Source organism: Cyanistes caeruleus, chromosome 8 (assembly GCF_971803275.1).
Source record: "Cyanistes caeruleus chromosome 8, bCyaCae1.hap1.1, whole genome shotgun sequence".
Classification (NCBI taxonomy): domain Eukaryota; kingdom Metazoa; phylum Chordata; class Aves; order Passeriformes; family Paridae; genus Cyanistes; species Cyanistes caeruleus.
In genome coordinates, this window is record NC_141708.1 from 27,057,758 (window position 1) to 27,073,724 (window position 15,967).

Genomic DNA, 15,967 nt, shown 5'->3' on the forward strand with positions numbered 1-15,967 from the left:
ACTGCACAGTGAGAGTACATTTTTTTACAGGTTTTCCACCACCTGGATTACTTAAAAATGTTTTCTACATTAAAAAAATTAAAATCTTAGATTTTATAATTTTTAAACTCATCAACTGTAAATATTAGAAGTTTTCACAGCATACACTATAATTGTGTATCTAAAGCTCAGTGTATTTTGATGAGCTGCAAGTGCCTATTTTTCCTTCTAAGCAGGACAGGATACAATCCTAAACAAACAGAAAAGCCCATTTAATACTTTAGACTGTTCTCATGTTATGTTTTTAGGAGAAAGAATTGTGTGAAACACCAATCATACAGCAGCAGGATACACAGCTACCACTAAAAAAGAGATAAAAAACTTTCCAAGCCATTGTCAGCAAGTGAAACTAAAATAGTTTATGGAGAACCTAGGAAGTGCTATATTTCTGCTACTGCAGTACTGCAAAACAGTACACAATTATAACTGGAAGTTCTTTATAATCTAGTCTTATCTTTATTACATTTATCTTACTTTATTTTATCCTCCTTAAAAAGGCTTCTCCAGATGCTACTAAAATCAAATAAAATATAAAAAAATCCACTTTTTACATGAGAAATTTTTCCAATACAGCTGTCACAATAATATCAGAATTATTACAATAATATACAGAATATATCAGTGGAGGAACAATTTTCACTCTATTCTTTAGCAGACTCTCTGCAAGATCACTGCTGTTTTCTTACAATATTGATATTTAAATGGATCAAAACTACTAACATACACAAAATCAAAGAAAAAGACATGGAAGAAATCCCAAAATTCCAAGAAAATGGACTGCTTTTTTAAGCCTGAGTTAATGGAAGAGACCACAAAACGACAACAAAATACCTAGTGAAAAAAACACAGTTGTATTCCCTTGACAGTTTCTTGAGTCTTTGATGAAACTACAGCCCTATGTGAGAAAGTGTTCCAGTTCACAGATACGTTCTCTTTCTCGTTGATGTTGCAATAAATCCTAATTAAAAACAGTAACAAAAATGAAAACATGAAATCTGCAGTTTCAAGTAAAAGCCAAGAAAGACACTAAATGCTTGTATTTCCACCTTCTAATGATGTTTGGGGGGAAAAATAGGCCTCAGAAGAGAAGTAACAGTTGCAGAACTGCTGCCAATACACAAGGCAAATAAATAAAGGAACGTGGGGACAAATGTTTTTGCAGGGCTTTTGTGACTGGGCAAGAGGTAATGGTTTTAAACCATGCGGGAGGTTCAGAGTAGATACAAGGAGGATTTGTTTACCTCCTGAATAAACAAATGAAGCTGGTGAAACACTGGCACAGGTGGCCCAGACAGGTGCTGGATACCTCATTCCTGGAAACATCCAAGGTCAGGATAGACAGAGCTCTGAGCAGCCTGATCTACTTGGAGATGTCCCTGTTCACTGCAGGGATTTGGACATGATGCTTTGGAGATCCCTTCCGAAACAAACCATTCTGTGATTCTATGAATATTCTGGGTTTGGGCTTAACTTACAGTCACCATGTTAAAAGTAAACACAACTTGCAAGTTGCCACTAGTCCTTTGGATCTATCTCCATACATTCATGTATATGCAGTATAGAAACTGTCATTTTCAAGCAATCAAAACTGAAGGAATTAGCAAAAAAGAAGGCAGGCTAAGAGATCTTAATGCCAGTAAACAGTTAATACCTGAAAAAAAAAAAATACAAAGAACCAGGGAAAAATATTCTTGCCTTTAGTATCTGGGAAATTTTCTCTAGTTTAGTAATTTGCATTAAGACTTCTCATCCTCTACCAAGTTCCAGTGTGGTTTATTTAACAATTTGCTTGAAAAAAATTAACACAAAGATGCTGCGGAGTTGAGTGGTAACATTCACATTTGGTAACACTGCCAAGAAAAATCCAATTGGAAAAATAACAATTATTTGCTTGTACAAGACTTGCAGAAGGCCAGAACACCGATACAAAACCCATCACAGTTTATTATGTATTAAAATAGAAATAACACCATTGCCCTCTCTTGAGTTTGAAAACTTGACATGCATAAATTTATGCTGAAAAAAAATTACTGTCAGTTTTCAATTATAGCTATATAAAAATAGTTCCCTACTAGGGGACAACAGGCAACAGTTGACTAGGCAACAGTTCTACCTAGAGCCATTTCATATCCTGCCTCACAGAAAGGAAGAAACCTACTCATAGTTCTCTTTGAAATAAACTCCCTCATTCTAAGCCAAACAATAGGATTTTAACACTTGCAGAAAATCAGGGGACTCAAGAGAGGTACATTAAGAATTCTCCTTTCCTGGCAAATTATTTGTCATGTTTGCAAACCACTGCCAAATGTAACACCGACCGAAAAAACACTTCAGAACTTCAACATTTTTTAAAGTCTTTCCATTGTTTCAAATATGGTCTTCAAAACAAACAACATTTAACATTCTTTGCATTATGTTGTCTTTCCCAGGTGACAAACACCCATAATTTTAAAAAAAAGTAAGTAGCAACTGCTGTAGCACATGACTATGTACAGTTTTCTGCTAATACAAATGCTAAGATTTAAAATAAAATAGGAGCCCAAATCTATTTAGACAATCAAGCTGTCAGACTAAAAAAAATTTAAAAAATAAAATGCTAGGCATTCACCCAATAGCTCCCACTGACAAAATATTCAGATTGAGATTTTCAGATAGCCTGTAGCACCAAACTATTTGGCAGCTCTATTGGCTCAGCTCTCTGTATAAAGTCAGATTTAAATCAGGGAATAGAAGACTACCACAAATGAGGGATAAACAGTCTCCATAGTCTTTTATTCCCCAGTCTAGATCTTCAGAAAGCTAGAATGCAGGCCATCTGAAATAAACAAACCTTAGTTACAAGAAACTAATTTTAGAAGAGAATGAAAAAAAAATAAATTGTTAAGTCTCCTTCTAAAGAAGGATCTACTAGAAAAAGTTCGCAAATCTGACCCTAAAAAAAGGCCAAGCACTCAGCACCATATCTGTTAGCTGAGTTCTTCCCTCCTGTGATACAGCAGGATGAATGCACACAGAAGTTCCAGCTTTCATTTTCACTCCAATACACAATACGAATGAAAATTTAACCACTGAATCCAGATAAACCAAAATGGTTGGTGTTACACAAGGTCAAACAATTTTCACCCCAATCCTCCATTCAGTAACTTTGACCCATTAGGCTGGGTTAGAAATCAGGTGCAATACAATCTGCAAGAGGTCTGGAGAAAATCAGCATGATCTCTTCACATGAACTGTCAGCCCCACAGACCCCAGCTGCTGTCAGACAGATGATCAACTCTCACACGTTGGAAGAGACTTCCAGAAGTTGCTCAGTCCAACCCTGTGCCCAATAAAGGGCCAAATTCAATGTTCAGTTAAGCTGCTCAGGACTTTGACAAGGAATATCCTGCACATGTCCAAGAAAGGCAGTTCTGCAGCCTTTCACAGCAATGAGTCCCAAGTACCTCACCATTCTAATTATTTAATTTTTTTTTAATCCAGTAAGACATTACCTTGCTGTAACTTGCAACTACTAATTTACCATCCTTTCAACATGTACTTCTGGGAAGACTCTAGCTCCACCTTCTCTGAAGACAACAAACATCATTCCTCAGCCTTCTGCAGGCTGAGCAAACACACCTGGTGCGTGGCAGCCCCTCTCCTGCAGGCCACACCACTGCACCAGTCTCCCTCTGGTACTGAGGAACCCACACCTGGAAGACCAAACCTGCAGCCTGCTAGCTGTGATTTCTCTTCCAATCTGGCAGAACACTGAGTCAAACCCAAAAGGCTTCAGCTTGATCCCGCTGTTGTCCCCCCAGCTGCAGACCAGAGCTAGCACTCTGTGTAATCCAAACATGAAATTCTTCAAATAACTGATATGATGGGTTTCATGTTATTGATCGGGGTTTTTTGTTTGGTTAGGTTTTTGATAGGTTGGATTTCTGAGATCAGGACAATGACTTAACCTGCTACATGGAATATCATAAGAATGAAAGGCACAGACCCACCCATGACCTCACTGCCCCATCAGACAGGTGAACAAATAACAGCTTCACAGCAAAACCAACAGCAGACACAGAGCATATCCTCCATTCCCTAGGCCCTCAGCTCCCAACACCACGTTAATTTAGTGCCAAAATAATTTTGTTGCTTGCCACGGCAGATTAAGGGAAGTGTTTTTATGAAGATCTATGCAAACATTCTGCAAGGTAAGCATGTGTGGGCGGAAGCAGCATAACTCAGATACGTGAGTTAACTTACAGTGACTCCAACAGCTGTGCTCTTTTTCAACTAAGGCAAGAAATTGGGTGTTGGTGATAAACTTTTACCCAGAGCTGTGCAGTTATTAATTTGCCCTGGATCTCAGCACAGGGCCTTTAGCATCACAGACTACTGGCAGTTTCTGAACTGGCAGAAATACCTAAGTAAAATACATTACATATGTGCATTTATAGTTATTTTCTCATTTCTAGTCAATATACACACTGATCTCAGTATGAAAATGATGGAACAATTTGAACTGTACTGAAAACCATTACAGAGGTACAGACTGGAAGAGAAACAAAAATGTGTGGTGGTTTTTTACATCAATTACCTTTCTATATCCACAACAGCAGCTGCATCCACTGCATACTGCCTTTTGTGAATCAACTTTTTTTCAAACCAACAACACACACACATTTTAAATTATAGCATAAGGAGCAGTAAATTGAGAAAACACCGAGAAGAATTTGGTGAAAGAGTAAATGAGGTGATGAAGTAATTTCTTTTTACTACATATAGTCTTAATAAGAAAATGAGATTCAATGTCAATGTTTCATTGTTTGCTATTATTGTCAGATTTTAATGATCTTAGAGTAAACTCAATCTTAGCAATAAGTTTCAGACTGAGGTGAAGAAAAATTTGCCAACCAGTACTTCTGCTGGCAGAGACACAGAAGACTCCCTGCAGTGAAACAAAGAATCAGTGGGATCCCTTCAGTTTTGGGGAGCTCAGGGATGCAGCAGCAACAACTCACAGAAAGAATTTTCATCAGAAGATACTCTTCTCAACTGTTTCATTTTAACTAAAACAACTGCAGAGGACTCTTCAATTCAGCGTGTGATGGCTTTTATTTGTGGGAGGAGGGAGGGGAATAAAAGGAATTCCTTTGACAAGAGAGCTGCACTGCAAACCACAACCAGGATCATTTTACTTCTCTAGCTACAAAGAGATTACATGCCGTGAAGAAAAATCCCATGATCTAACAGCTTCAAGTTATTTTACAAATAATACCACTCTAACCAGTTGCCAGAGAAGATATTTTTGCAGCTGATTGCTTTCTACATTTCACAGCATTGATACACAGTATTCATCATTAAAGTTCTGATGAATGTGGTATCTCATGCCCTGTCTGAGTCATCCCACAGACAAAGCTGTACTTAGCTCTTGAACTTAATCTAAAGTCGTTATTTATCTCATGTTTGTGATAATATACTGAAGGTAGAGGAAAAAAAAATTCAACAGTTATGGACTCCTGATTGGCAGAATGATTTACAACCTGAATTAAAAGCAGTGGAAAGAACACAACACCCCAAACAGCACAAAATAACATGCTCAGAATTTCAAACTGAGATGTCCTCCTTAGTTTCTTTTACCTGAAAAGATTTATGAAGCCCCACAGAAATACACAAGACATGCTAATGACCCTGCAGGAACAGTAGGTACCAGCTGATGTTGCTGTAACAACTACAATAAATACTCCACGAAACATTCCGTTCTGAAGTCAACTTGAAACTTTAAATACAAACTCAGCTCTATTATAAAAAGCCTTAATGATATTTTCCTGCAGGTTGGTTTTTTGGTTTTTTTTTTTTAATGGTGAGAGATTCGAGAAGTGTGCACTAAGTACCCAACCACTGTTCTGCCAAGGAACAACTGAGTACTGCTGCAGTGCAAACATGACACGGAAATCATACGACCTTTAAAACACATTACTTCAAATCGCTATTTGGTATGTTTGGGAAGAGAAGGGAAAACAAGCAAAATACAAAAATCTACACCTCCACGGAAAAAAGCAAATATTTACCTAGAATTTACATAAGACTGTAAATACAGGTAAGAACTTGAAAAATGAGAAGGCAATAAACGCATCAGATAATAACCTTCTAGCTCTCAAGGAAATATCTGAAGCACAATACAATGCTTCCAGAAAGTCCTTATAACCACTGTTACAGCTAAGCAAAATTAAACAGCGCCACAAGGACTTCTGATCTCTAAAAATAGTCCAAAACCAAGTTCTTTGCTAGTACGTTCTCATGCTTACTGGGAGCCAAGGCACAGCCCCGAAGCGCTGCGGCGGAGGCCCGGGCCCGGCGGTGCCCGTGAGGCGAGCCCCTCGCGGCGCGGGCGCGGCGGCGGCGCTGGAATGCGGGGCCCGTAACCCGAGCCGCGCCGCCCCGCCTCCCGCACGGCCGCGCTCGCACACACGGAACCTCAAAATGGCATCCCGGCACGGCCTCCCCGGGAGCCGCGCCGCGCCAGCCTCTCCTCAGATAGGCAGGAAAAGCCTTTCCTCGGGCTCCGGCGTTTCCGCCACCTGCCCGGCCGCGTCCCCTCTCTGCGGCAGCCGAGGGGAACCAGTGCCCCGCTCCGGGAAGCGTCGCTGCCCTGCCAGGCAGGCCTCCCTCCTTCGGGCCACCTCTGCCCTGGCTCCACACTCACCCGAGGTGCGCTACCCTCAGACACGAACCCGTCTTACTCAGAAACAAGGAACTGGTAAGAACTCGTCCATTGCAAAGGCCTCGCATCTCCAAACCAGTGCATTCATGTAGATCCAACGAGATAGATTTCTGGAATTATGTGAATTGTCCCTCTCGAATGAAAGGGACAATTTTGTTATGAATTCACTTAACTTTCCAAACTATAGGCACATAGTTTATTTGGGATAGAACAACATTGCAATGTCTTAAGTTTCTGGTCAATTACGTACAAGCAGTTACCCCTCAACAGAAGTGTGAGATGATCTTACAGATAAACTGTCTCCATCTGTTTTCTCCAAAAGCGAGTAGCTTTGTACCATGAAAAAAGGCTGTTGCAATTTGGAATAAGTATTTTGCTGTAAACAAAACGGACAAGAATTTTACTATTCTGAACATACTGAAATTACTAAGATGCCATTATGCTACCAGATAAGAGAGACTTGGAAAAAATAATCATTCCAGTGACAGTGCATGTAAGAATAACCTGAAAAACATTTTTTCTAGCCATAGTAATTTTACTCATTAAGCACACTTCCAAATGTTCTATCAGGAACTGAGGAGAAAAAAGCCCTCCACGTATTTCAGGAGAGTGCAAGTCTTTGGGCCATCAGTGTGGAAGCAGGAGCTCACACTGACTCTGGTACCACTCCCATAGGAAGTGCTTTGTACTTTTTCTACTATATCTACTATATTTTTGTACTATATCTGACACTGCAGTGAACTGCTAAGGGGTAATTCTGCAACTCTACCAAGAGGAGACCTTTGGTCCCTGCACACTGGATAGGTACAGTTCCTCTGTTCATGTAAAAAAACACCTCACAAGCAATAGACTGCCAGAAACTCTTTGCTGTTACAAAGTTTTAGGCCTGAATTAAGTCAAAACCAGAAATTCAGAGCTAAATGACTTTTACACAGGATTCCTTCACTCACATATTTTCCCCTGTATTGGTTCACAATGACAAAATAGGAAAGAATTCAAAATGCTAAGAGAATTGACCTAAAGCACTGTCTTAACAGTAAAACCTTAGAATCTAGTGAGGAATGCCAAATACCACTATGATGAGAGCTTCCAAAAGACTTTAAATCTGAAAAAAACCTGCAAAAACTAGAGTAGGCAGGATGATGAAAATAATCACTCATTGATATACACCTATCAAAAATCCCCACTATCAATAAATGTTATTGCAGGTCAAGGATCAGGAACACTAACAACTGGCTATCTCTATAATTCTAGGCAAAGTAAGCATAAAATTGATTATTTTTTGTTTGTTATGTATGAGAGCAAAAACACTACTCAGGTGCCATTGTTACAGAATATAAGCACTTTAAACAAAGACTTATATTTGCAAGACCTCTTTTTACAGAAGGCAAAATATAGTCAATTTTGCTTCTGTGTATCATACATGATAGTATTTTGTCTCTCAGCTTATGTAAAACTCAGACTTTTAAATTTTTTCCCAAAGGAACCTCTTCTATCTGTTAGCATTCTACAGAATTTTATTTCCAATTTGTAATTTCTATCAGATAATCAAAATTGGAAGTATCTTCTATTAACCAGAATTTCTCTTATTAACCTAAGGTAACAGAAAATGTCATACATATAATAATAATAAACAGCTATTTTTCTTTTAAAATATATTTAATAATGCTTACTCACTGGAATAAAATTTATTCAAATTGTTGGTTAGCAGTGGAAGAGCAAGTATGTTTACACATTAGAACTGAAGCTCAAAACACCATAACATGATTACCTGACAGCTATTAAATGCCCTGCAAGAAGTTATTAGTGTTGATTCTCTTTCAGAAGGCCAATATAACAGTTCCACCCTTAGCATCCTCCCTGCAGTTTTACTTTGTTGTGTTTTTTTTTAACATAAACTTTCCCGTCACTCCCACAGGTCGTGTTTTGGTCTCAAGACCTATTATTGGGATATTTCACACAACTACATATAAAGAAAATTAAGCCAGTGCTAAAACTACAAAGTAAACCTAAAGGTTTCAACAAGGGTTAAGCCCACTGTGCTAAAAATAACAAGAGGTAAACATATTTTACCAAGGATTCTGTTTTCCAAAAGAGTGGACAGAAAACGCCACTGTGATGTTTTACAAGGACATTCACAAATACCTTCAAGTACTTCAGCACAAGTTTCATGCCAGCAAAGATTAGAAGCAGTCACTGTGGGAGGGAGAGGGAACCAAGGAGAAAAACCAAAACAAAACCAACCAAAAATCCAAACTCACACCGCCATTGCAAATTAATTTTAACAAATGGAAAGCAGTGTCAGGAAATATACCTGCTTGTAACAGTTTCAGTATTTCCACAGTCACAATCTTTGAAAACTACAGACCACATATCACAGAAACACACATACAGGGTGAAAGGGTGGTGAAGGGGACACAAAGATTATAGAAAGTACTGTTGGAAAGCACTTTGGAAGTGGAAAACATCCTTTAATGTCTTTTTGTACTTCTCTAGGGTGCATGAGTAACACAGAGCCTGACAAGTGTGTCATTCTAAACAAAATGTCCTTTTGAGCACACTTTCCTATGAGAAATGTGACTGTGAATATTACTAGCTGTTCTAGCAAGTGCCACTTTATTCACTGATCTCTAACATACCATGGACAAGCAGTCCCACTGAGCTGTAACTGAATGCTGTGTGCAGGGCCAAAGGAAGCTGTGCCAGTCACTGCTTCCAGGAGAAGAAAATCTTCTGAAAGATGTATTCAAATTAATGGTTTTAATAAAGTTATTTTTTTAAAGTATACTTTTAGAAACTTGCATTCTAACTTAAAAACTCAACAGGTATTGGCAAATTGCTTTGTATGAGACTAAAATACTTCCTAGTATATCTTCTAAAAGCACAAATTCTGGATGACACTATTTCCTCTGATGAGGAAACTCAGCACAGAAGAATAGCACTTGTCAAATCCAGCACTTTCAAAAAACAAGTGAATTTGCAACAAGCAGTTTAAGCAGAATCTGGTTTTTATTACAATGTAATGGATTCCGTAGGTGGAAGAGTGTGGACTGCAGACATACCAATATATAAACACGTGGCTGCATCAGTACTCCTATGAGCTTGTCAGACATTTCAACACTGTATTTTTAGATTATTCTCTCATACCAACTGCACTGTTACAGTGGCATTTAATTCCATTATGTTCATTGTCAAAAAGGTAATCTGCTTCAACTACAGCAGTTCTTTGAAAAAATACATTTTTAGAGACTGTATTTAATTCTCAATTATATTTCTCCAGTCATAGCCATGAGCCAGCTTAGTGTAATACAGAAAAGAGCACCCACATTTCACTTTCTAGATAGATGCTATGTCATTTCACACTCCTTTTGACCAACTCTGTAAAAATCCTTGGATTTGGGAATAGATCACCTGTTGTTATATCTGAGCCTGCTATATAAAGATTTTATTGTGCTTTCTCTCTGTTCTAATAAAGCCTGGTTTGATGAAGAGAACAGAAGAAAAAACTTGGCTGAATTGATCTACTCTGCCCTGGTAGTGATGCCAAACACACAACTATGATATTTCTAGATCTTAAAACTCAAGTGATTCTTTCATCTCGAATTTTTTTCTTCATTCAGGGGAAAAAAAAGAAGGCATCACACAGCAAACAAATTGCATTATGAGCAACAGACACAGGTTTTCTATCAGAATACCTATGGTTTCTATCATAGGTTTTCTAACAAGCCTTGTTTTCTACTGATTTGTTCTATTTTGGTTTATATCTTTTCCCAGTGTAATTGCTCCAGCTCACTATATATCCTGTATGATTTCACTCTCCCTGTCCCTTAGCAATAGATCCATTTCCCCACTCACACACATATTCCTCTAACCACAGTTGTCTCTCCCTTCCCTCCCACATCCTCTGGTGCCAAACAACATCTTGCTGGCTGGACAGTAAAGTGCATATTGACCTCCCCCTTATCAGGCAGAACAAGTTTACTGAACACTTCTGATTGTAACATCCTCCACCTCTGGGGACATTAACACAGCTCAAGACCTTTGAAACAGAAACAGTGTGACATCCACTTCACAATCTGACTAGACATCTAATCTTGAAGGCTGCTGATACATGAAGCTTGTCTTTGAAGTTTTAGTATTACGAGTTTGTCAAACTCCAAAACCTTACAGACTACATCAGAGGTAGAAAAATTTAATAGAACTACAGAACAAAGGACTCAGCTGTGAAAGAGCGAAGATGAACGTGGGGATGGGAAAGCAAAGATTCTGACCAACCTGTTTTCACTTTGTAGAGTAAGAATATAGTCAATATACACTAAAAAGTTACATGGGATCACCAACATTCAAGGTAATATAAAAAAAAACCCCAAAAAACCAAAAACAGCAACAACAAAAAAAAGTCACTCCAAAGTGGGTAACATTCCCAAAGAGCAGACTTACCCACAAGCACAATACACTATGATGAAACTGGGCCTGGAAGGGGCACTCTTGTTCTCTACACTAACAGTAACACTTGGTCTGCCCCCACATCCGCAGCTAGACTGGCAAGAAGTGAAGCCTACTGAAAAAAAAAATTAAAAAGAAGGCAAAAAAGGGTAATGGGCTCTCAGCCAGTTTAGATTCCTACAGCATCAGAGCAGTGCCAGCCAGCGCTGCTGCAAAGGAAGAGGGAAGGACGCATCAGGGTGGCGTGAATAAGGAGTAGAACTGGCCCTTCGAGTGTACCCGGCTGCTTATCTGCAGCACAGAACTGCCCTCTCCATCTGGCAGTTAATTATTCATCCAGCAGACATCAATGGAAGTCTACCTGGCTACACTGCTCCTGTCCTTAGGAAATTATATGATCAATCTTTCCACACTAAGCAAAATAAAGTACCTGAACAGAAAATGTTTAAGATAAGGCAGATACAAAAAAACATGTTACTTCACGTTTGATGGCAGTTTTGTTAAAGCAAACCTAAAAAACGTGTCAACGAAGGCAGATGGGTGCCAATGCAGCAAAAAAAAAAGCTGTAGGCGTTACAGACACTACTAAGTGCAACAGCAGAGGAGCTGACGTGCCTGGCTGCGTGTGGGTGTGATAAAAGGCCTCCGAATTCGCCGCCTGCTCTGTGGCAGATGTCTCGCCCAGCACTCTGCCTGTGACACTGCCTGCTATCAGACTGGTCAGGAACTAAGGGAGAACAGAGTCCTCCCTGGCTTCATCCAGAAACCCGGGGAGTTCCTGATCTACAAGGCACAAGTGACTGCGCTATTGCCATCAGTGCACACATCCGTCAACAAATCCGTGTGACTGCAAATCTGCACAGCTCTTTCATCCCCAGCCACGTATTCTCACAGCGACTTTTCAACTGAAATATGTGCTCTGAGGAAGGGTAATGCCCCATTTTACCATCCTTGTAAACCTGCCATTCCCTTACACTGTGGAGAAAAAAATCCAGTGGTGAAACACTATTCATCAGTTTCTTAATTTCATTTAAAGTTTGACAGATTACCATCACCATCTCTCTCTCCATTGTTTCTCTTTCCTTAACTGAAGAGGCCCAAGCCTATTTGTAATGCATCCTATTTGTACTGCTGGAAGAACGAACAATCAAACCAGAAAAAAATTATCTTCTCATTTTAATGGGACTGTTGAAATTGTGTTACCAAAAAGACATAACCTGCATGTCCATGTATAATGAACTTGTACAGCTGAATAATCACATTTTTAAAATACTTTAAAATACTGTATAGAATGCTGCTTCAATATTGGCTTAAATTCATTTAAGCCTGTACTGATTGTAAGAAGGGAAGTGCTGGCCCTCCTCTCCTCTTACTCTTCATAAGGTACCATAGTGAGCTGGTAATATTGAAAACCTAGAGGTTTTAATGCAGTTAGTTTTCAGTTAAACTAGCAAACAAATCCAATCTTTTACTTGGGCACAAGTACAAAAGTGAAAGTGGAAACAAAAAAGAGAAGAGAGAAAAAAAAATCAGCACCATACACAGATAGGTTCAATCTAAAGTAGGAGCTTCAAAACAAAGATGTCTCCAAGTGTTAATACCTCATTTAGAGCCTATTACTGTTTTTGATTCTGTTTGAATTAAATTACATTGCACTTACTGTACTTCATTCAGTATTTTATCATCCAGGCAGCATTCAATACTGCTCAAGCCAGTTTTACAGTACCTGTATCAGCTACAAATTTCACCACCTCACCATCCACTCCCCCCTTCCGCACTATTTCCAAACACACAGAATAAAACAGCCCTCAATGCTTGCTTCCAGTGAGGCTGTTACCACCTCTCTGCCACAGGGGTACCTACCCAGTTCTTCCTGGGAGCCCAGAGCCAGCCAGGGCCTTCCAGATGTGTCTCACCAGTGCTGAGCTGAAGGGCATCATCACCTCCCCACGCCTGCCCACAGCACTCACCCTTGGACAGCCCAAGAGGCACTTCCCGCAGTGCAGGGCTTTGCACTTCCCTTTGTGGAGCTTCATGAGGTTCCTCTCTGCTCACTTCTCCAGTCCATCCAGGTCCCTGCGAGGGGCTGTGCAAGCACCCACCAAACACTCCTCCCAGTTCTGTATTGCCCACAAACTTCTGAGGGTGTGCTCTGTCCCATTATCTATGAATGTTCACTTGGTTGCACTGTACTAGAAATCCAGCTTGATCCTGGGGTCACACTGCTAGTCACTGGTCCCTAGCTGGACTTTGTGCTGCTGATCACAACTCCTTGAATTCATCACAACTCCTGGTAGCTCATCCAGTTTTCAGTCTGTATCACTGTCCATTTGTCCTGTCTGTACTTCCATCACTTTATTGATGAGAATGTTAAAAGCGACACTGCCACTACCCTAAGGAATTCAAGACAAACAATATCCACTGCTCCCCACTCAATCACGGAGATAACCTCCAGCAGGCACCTACCAACACTGCCCACGCTGACCTGCTGCTAGGCCTGACACACACCTCTCAACTGACTCCTCATTCACCCAAAAGGAAGAACTTCAGGAATCTCCACAGCACTCCCACAAAAACCCCCACAACACCATGCATCCCTCACCATCTCAGCCTGTCCTTCCTGGAGAGCCCATAACCAGCCCTTGCAGCACTCCAGCCATGTCAGCTGTTCCACCACATCTCATATCAAAACAAGATGTGATGGCACACATCCTCCAATTCCCCTTGTTTCTGCCCAATCTTTTCCACAACATACAGTAAATAGTGAAACCCAAATGAAATAATCAACTTAGGTTTAATTTTAGAAATTTCACACTGGTTACACTTTGATAGCCTGAAACCTCATTTCACACTATGACGAAGTTATAGATGCTAGAGAGAAAAATCAACAGTGACAGTGGAGTAATAATATATGGATTGACAGATATGGGAAGAGGTGTTTTGCAGTTATATACAGAGCATGAAGATTAAGAGTTCTGTCTCTACTATCCCAGGTTAGAAGAGAGCTCTGGGCTCCTCTCCCAGGGCTCAGACCCAGCAAGCCTTTCTCACCACACCACTGCTCCTCTGCCCACACTCCCTGTTACCCGAACACAAAGCCCCACTCTGCTCTTTCAAGTGCTTAGGAGACCCTGGGATCTGTATTTACAGCACACCCATAGCTTCTCTTATCAATCAAAGTAACCTGAAGAAGATTTATTTTACCTTCAGTTGGTCCAAGTACACACCATAAAATCTTCCAGTAAACAATTAGTTCTTCCAAAAGCAGAAACAGTTTGAAATCAAGGTTCAAAATCGCTGAAGACACTGTCATTTCTCTTACATAACCTCAAACTTTTAAATTTTGGTAAAAATTCTTTGAAGCAAGAGTCCCTTTGTACAAAGCAAAAAAAAAAACCACAAAACAAACCATCTTAGGGTCTTTCATTAACTAAATCACCCTTTATATCAGCACTCAAACCAATGGTTTTCTCAAAGCCCTACCATATATAAATCTTACTACTACCAGGTAACTCTGATGAACACCAACACTGTCAAAAGGTACAAAACCAAAAAATAACACAAAAGAAAATGTAAAATTACACATTTTATAACCTGCTTAGTAGCTCAGAGAGACCTCTCCTAACTACAATTGTTTCATGTGCTAAGGATATACACTGCAATAGATTTAATGTGCCTTACAGACTTCAGCTAGCTCCTGGTTATTGGGATGCAGGAGAAGCTTCCACAGAGTGGTATAATTCCAGTTGTCTGCTAGACTGTCTTATGTGTTCCTCTGGAGCAATACTGCTGGCAAAGCACTTGAAGCATTTTCTCACTAGTGCACCCTCCTTTCATATAGTTTTAGTTGGTTACTTTTCCTGTAACCAACTTCTCCTCTGAAATTAAGTCAGCAGAAATTAAGATATTTATAAAGAACAACCAAGCAAGAAAATCAGAGAATTTCATTGCAGCAAACAACTATAGACACTACAGATGCTTAAGGACAAAGAAGAAAATTCTTACATCAGCTCTTCCCTCCACCTCTATTGTCCAGGCTCCTAAGACTATTACAGACAGTATTAGAGAGATGTAAATATTATACAACAGCATTTGAAGCTTTGAGAAAAACTTGAGTAATGCCAGTTCTGAAACAGAACCTCTGGCTAAGGAACGCACAGCTGCTGAGCAGATGTATAATTTCAGCATTTAGATTCCATTATTTCAAGGGGGATTTTTTTTTTTTACTCCATGTTTTCAGATTTTCTATTTCCATCTGGTTTTTGACCTCCCTCAGCTTTGTCCACTCTTCTCTGCTTAGTTCATTACACCAAAATAATTTTCTAAATTAGAAACATCTCTACATTTAAAAACTTGTGAATTTAAAGAGAGGTGGGGGAGTGAAACAGGGCCAGTGGCAGAACAAAAACAGACAGTTCAACAGAGGCTTGGGTTTGAATAAAAACTGTCCTGTCTGGGTCGGGTTTGATTTTGCAGTTCCTGGTCTAACCCAAATTGGAGAGCCTCTAATTGCATTCCTTCCATGAAATTTTAAGAGCAGGAAACTGAAGAATATCAGCTATAGGGGAATGTTTCTACACTTTGCCAGAGCCTTTTGCCATAAACTTCTGAGTAAAACAACACTTCAGGTTTTGATTCTTTTTAGAGTTATGATTAATTATAGCTGTAATTGTAAAAAAAATTAATTCACCATGCACTAAAAGAGCTTTACAAAACATATAAAGATTTGTGCAAATCAGTATGAGTGGTTGTCAGATCAGCTCAATAAAGAATTTATTA

At 39.6% G+C, this 15,967-nt stretch overlaps 2 protein-coding genes across 6 annotated transcripts in view; one reads left to right on the forward strand and one right to left on the reverse strand.

The window, feature by feature from the left end:
• Nucleotides 1–15,967, reverse strand: part of BMPR1A (bone morphogenetic protein receptor type 1A) — a 73,757-nt gene that overhangs the window by 52,172 nt on the left and 5,618 nt on the right. The gene's annotated exons all lie outside the window — the stretch shown is intronic.
• Nucleotides 3,510–15,967, forward strand: part of LOC147651946 (uncharacterized) — a 45,261-nt gene continuing 32,803 nt past the window's right edge. For 4 of the 5 annotated variants that reach the window (XM_086900913.1, XM_086900915.1, XM_086900912.1 and 1 more), the window contains exon 1: nt 6,453–6,778. In XM_086900913.1, the coding sequence (XP_086757039.1) occupies nt 6,502–6,778 (277 nt within the window). In that variant the 5' untranslated portion in view covers nt 6,453–6,501. Of the gene's footprint in view, nt 6,779–8,660; nt 9,528–15,967 lie in introns of those variants that run through there. The other variant, XM_086900911.1, reaches the window with a different exon arrangement.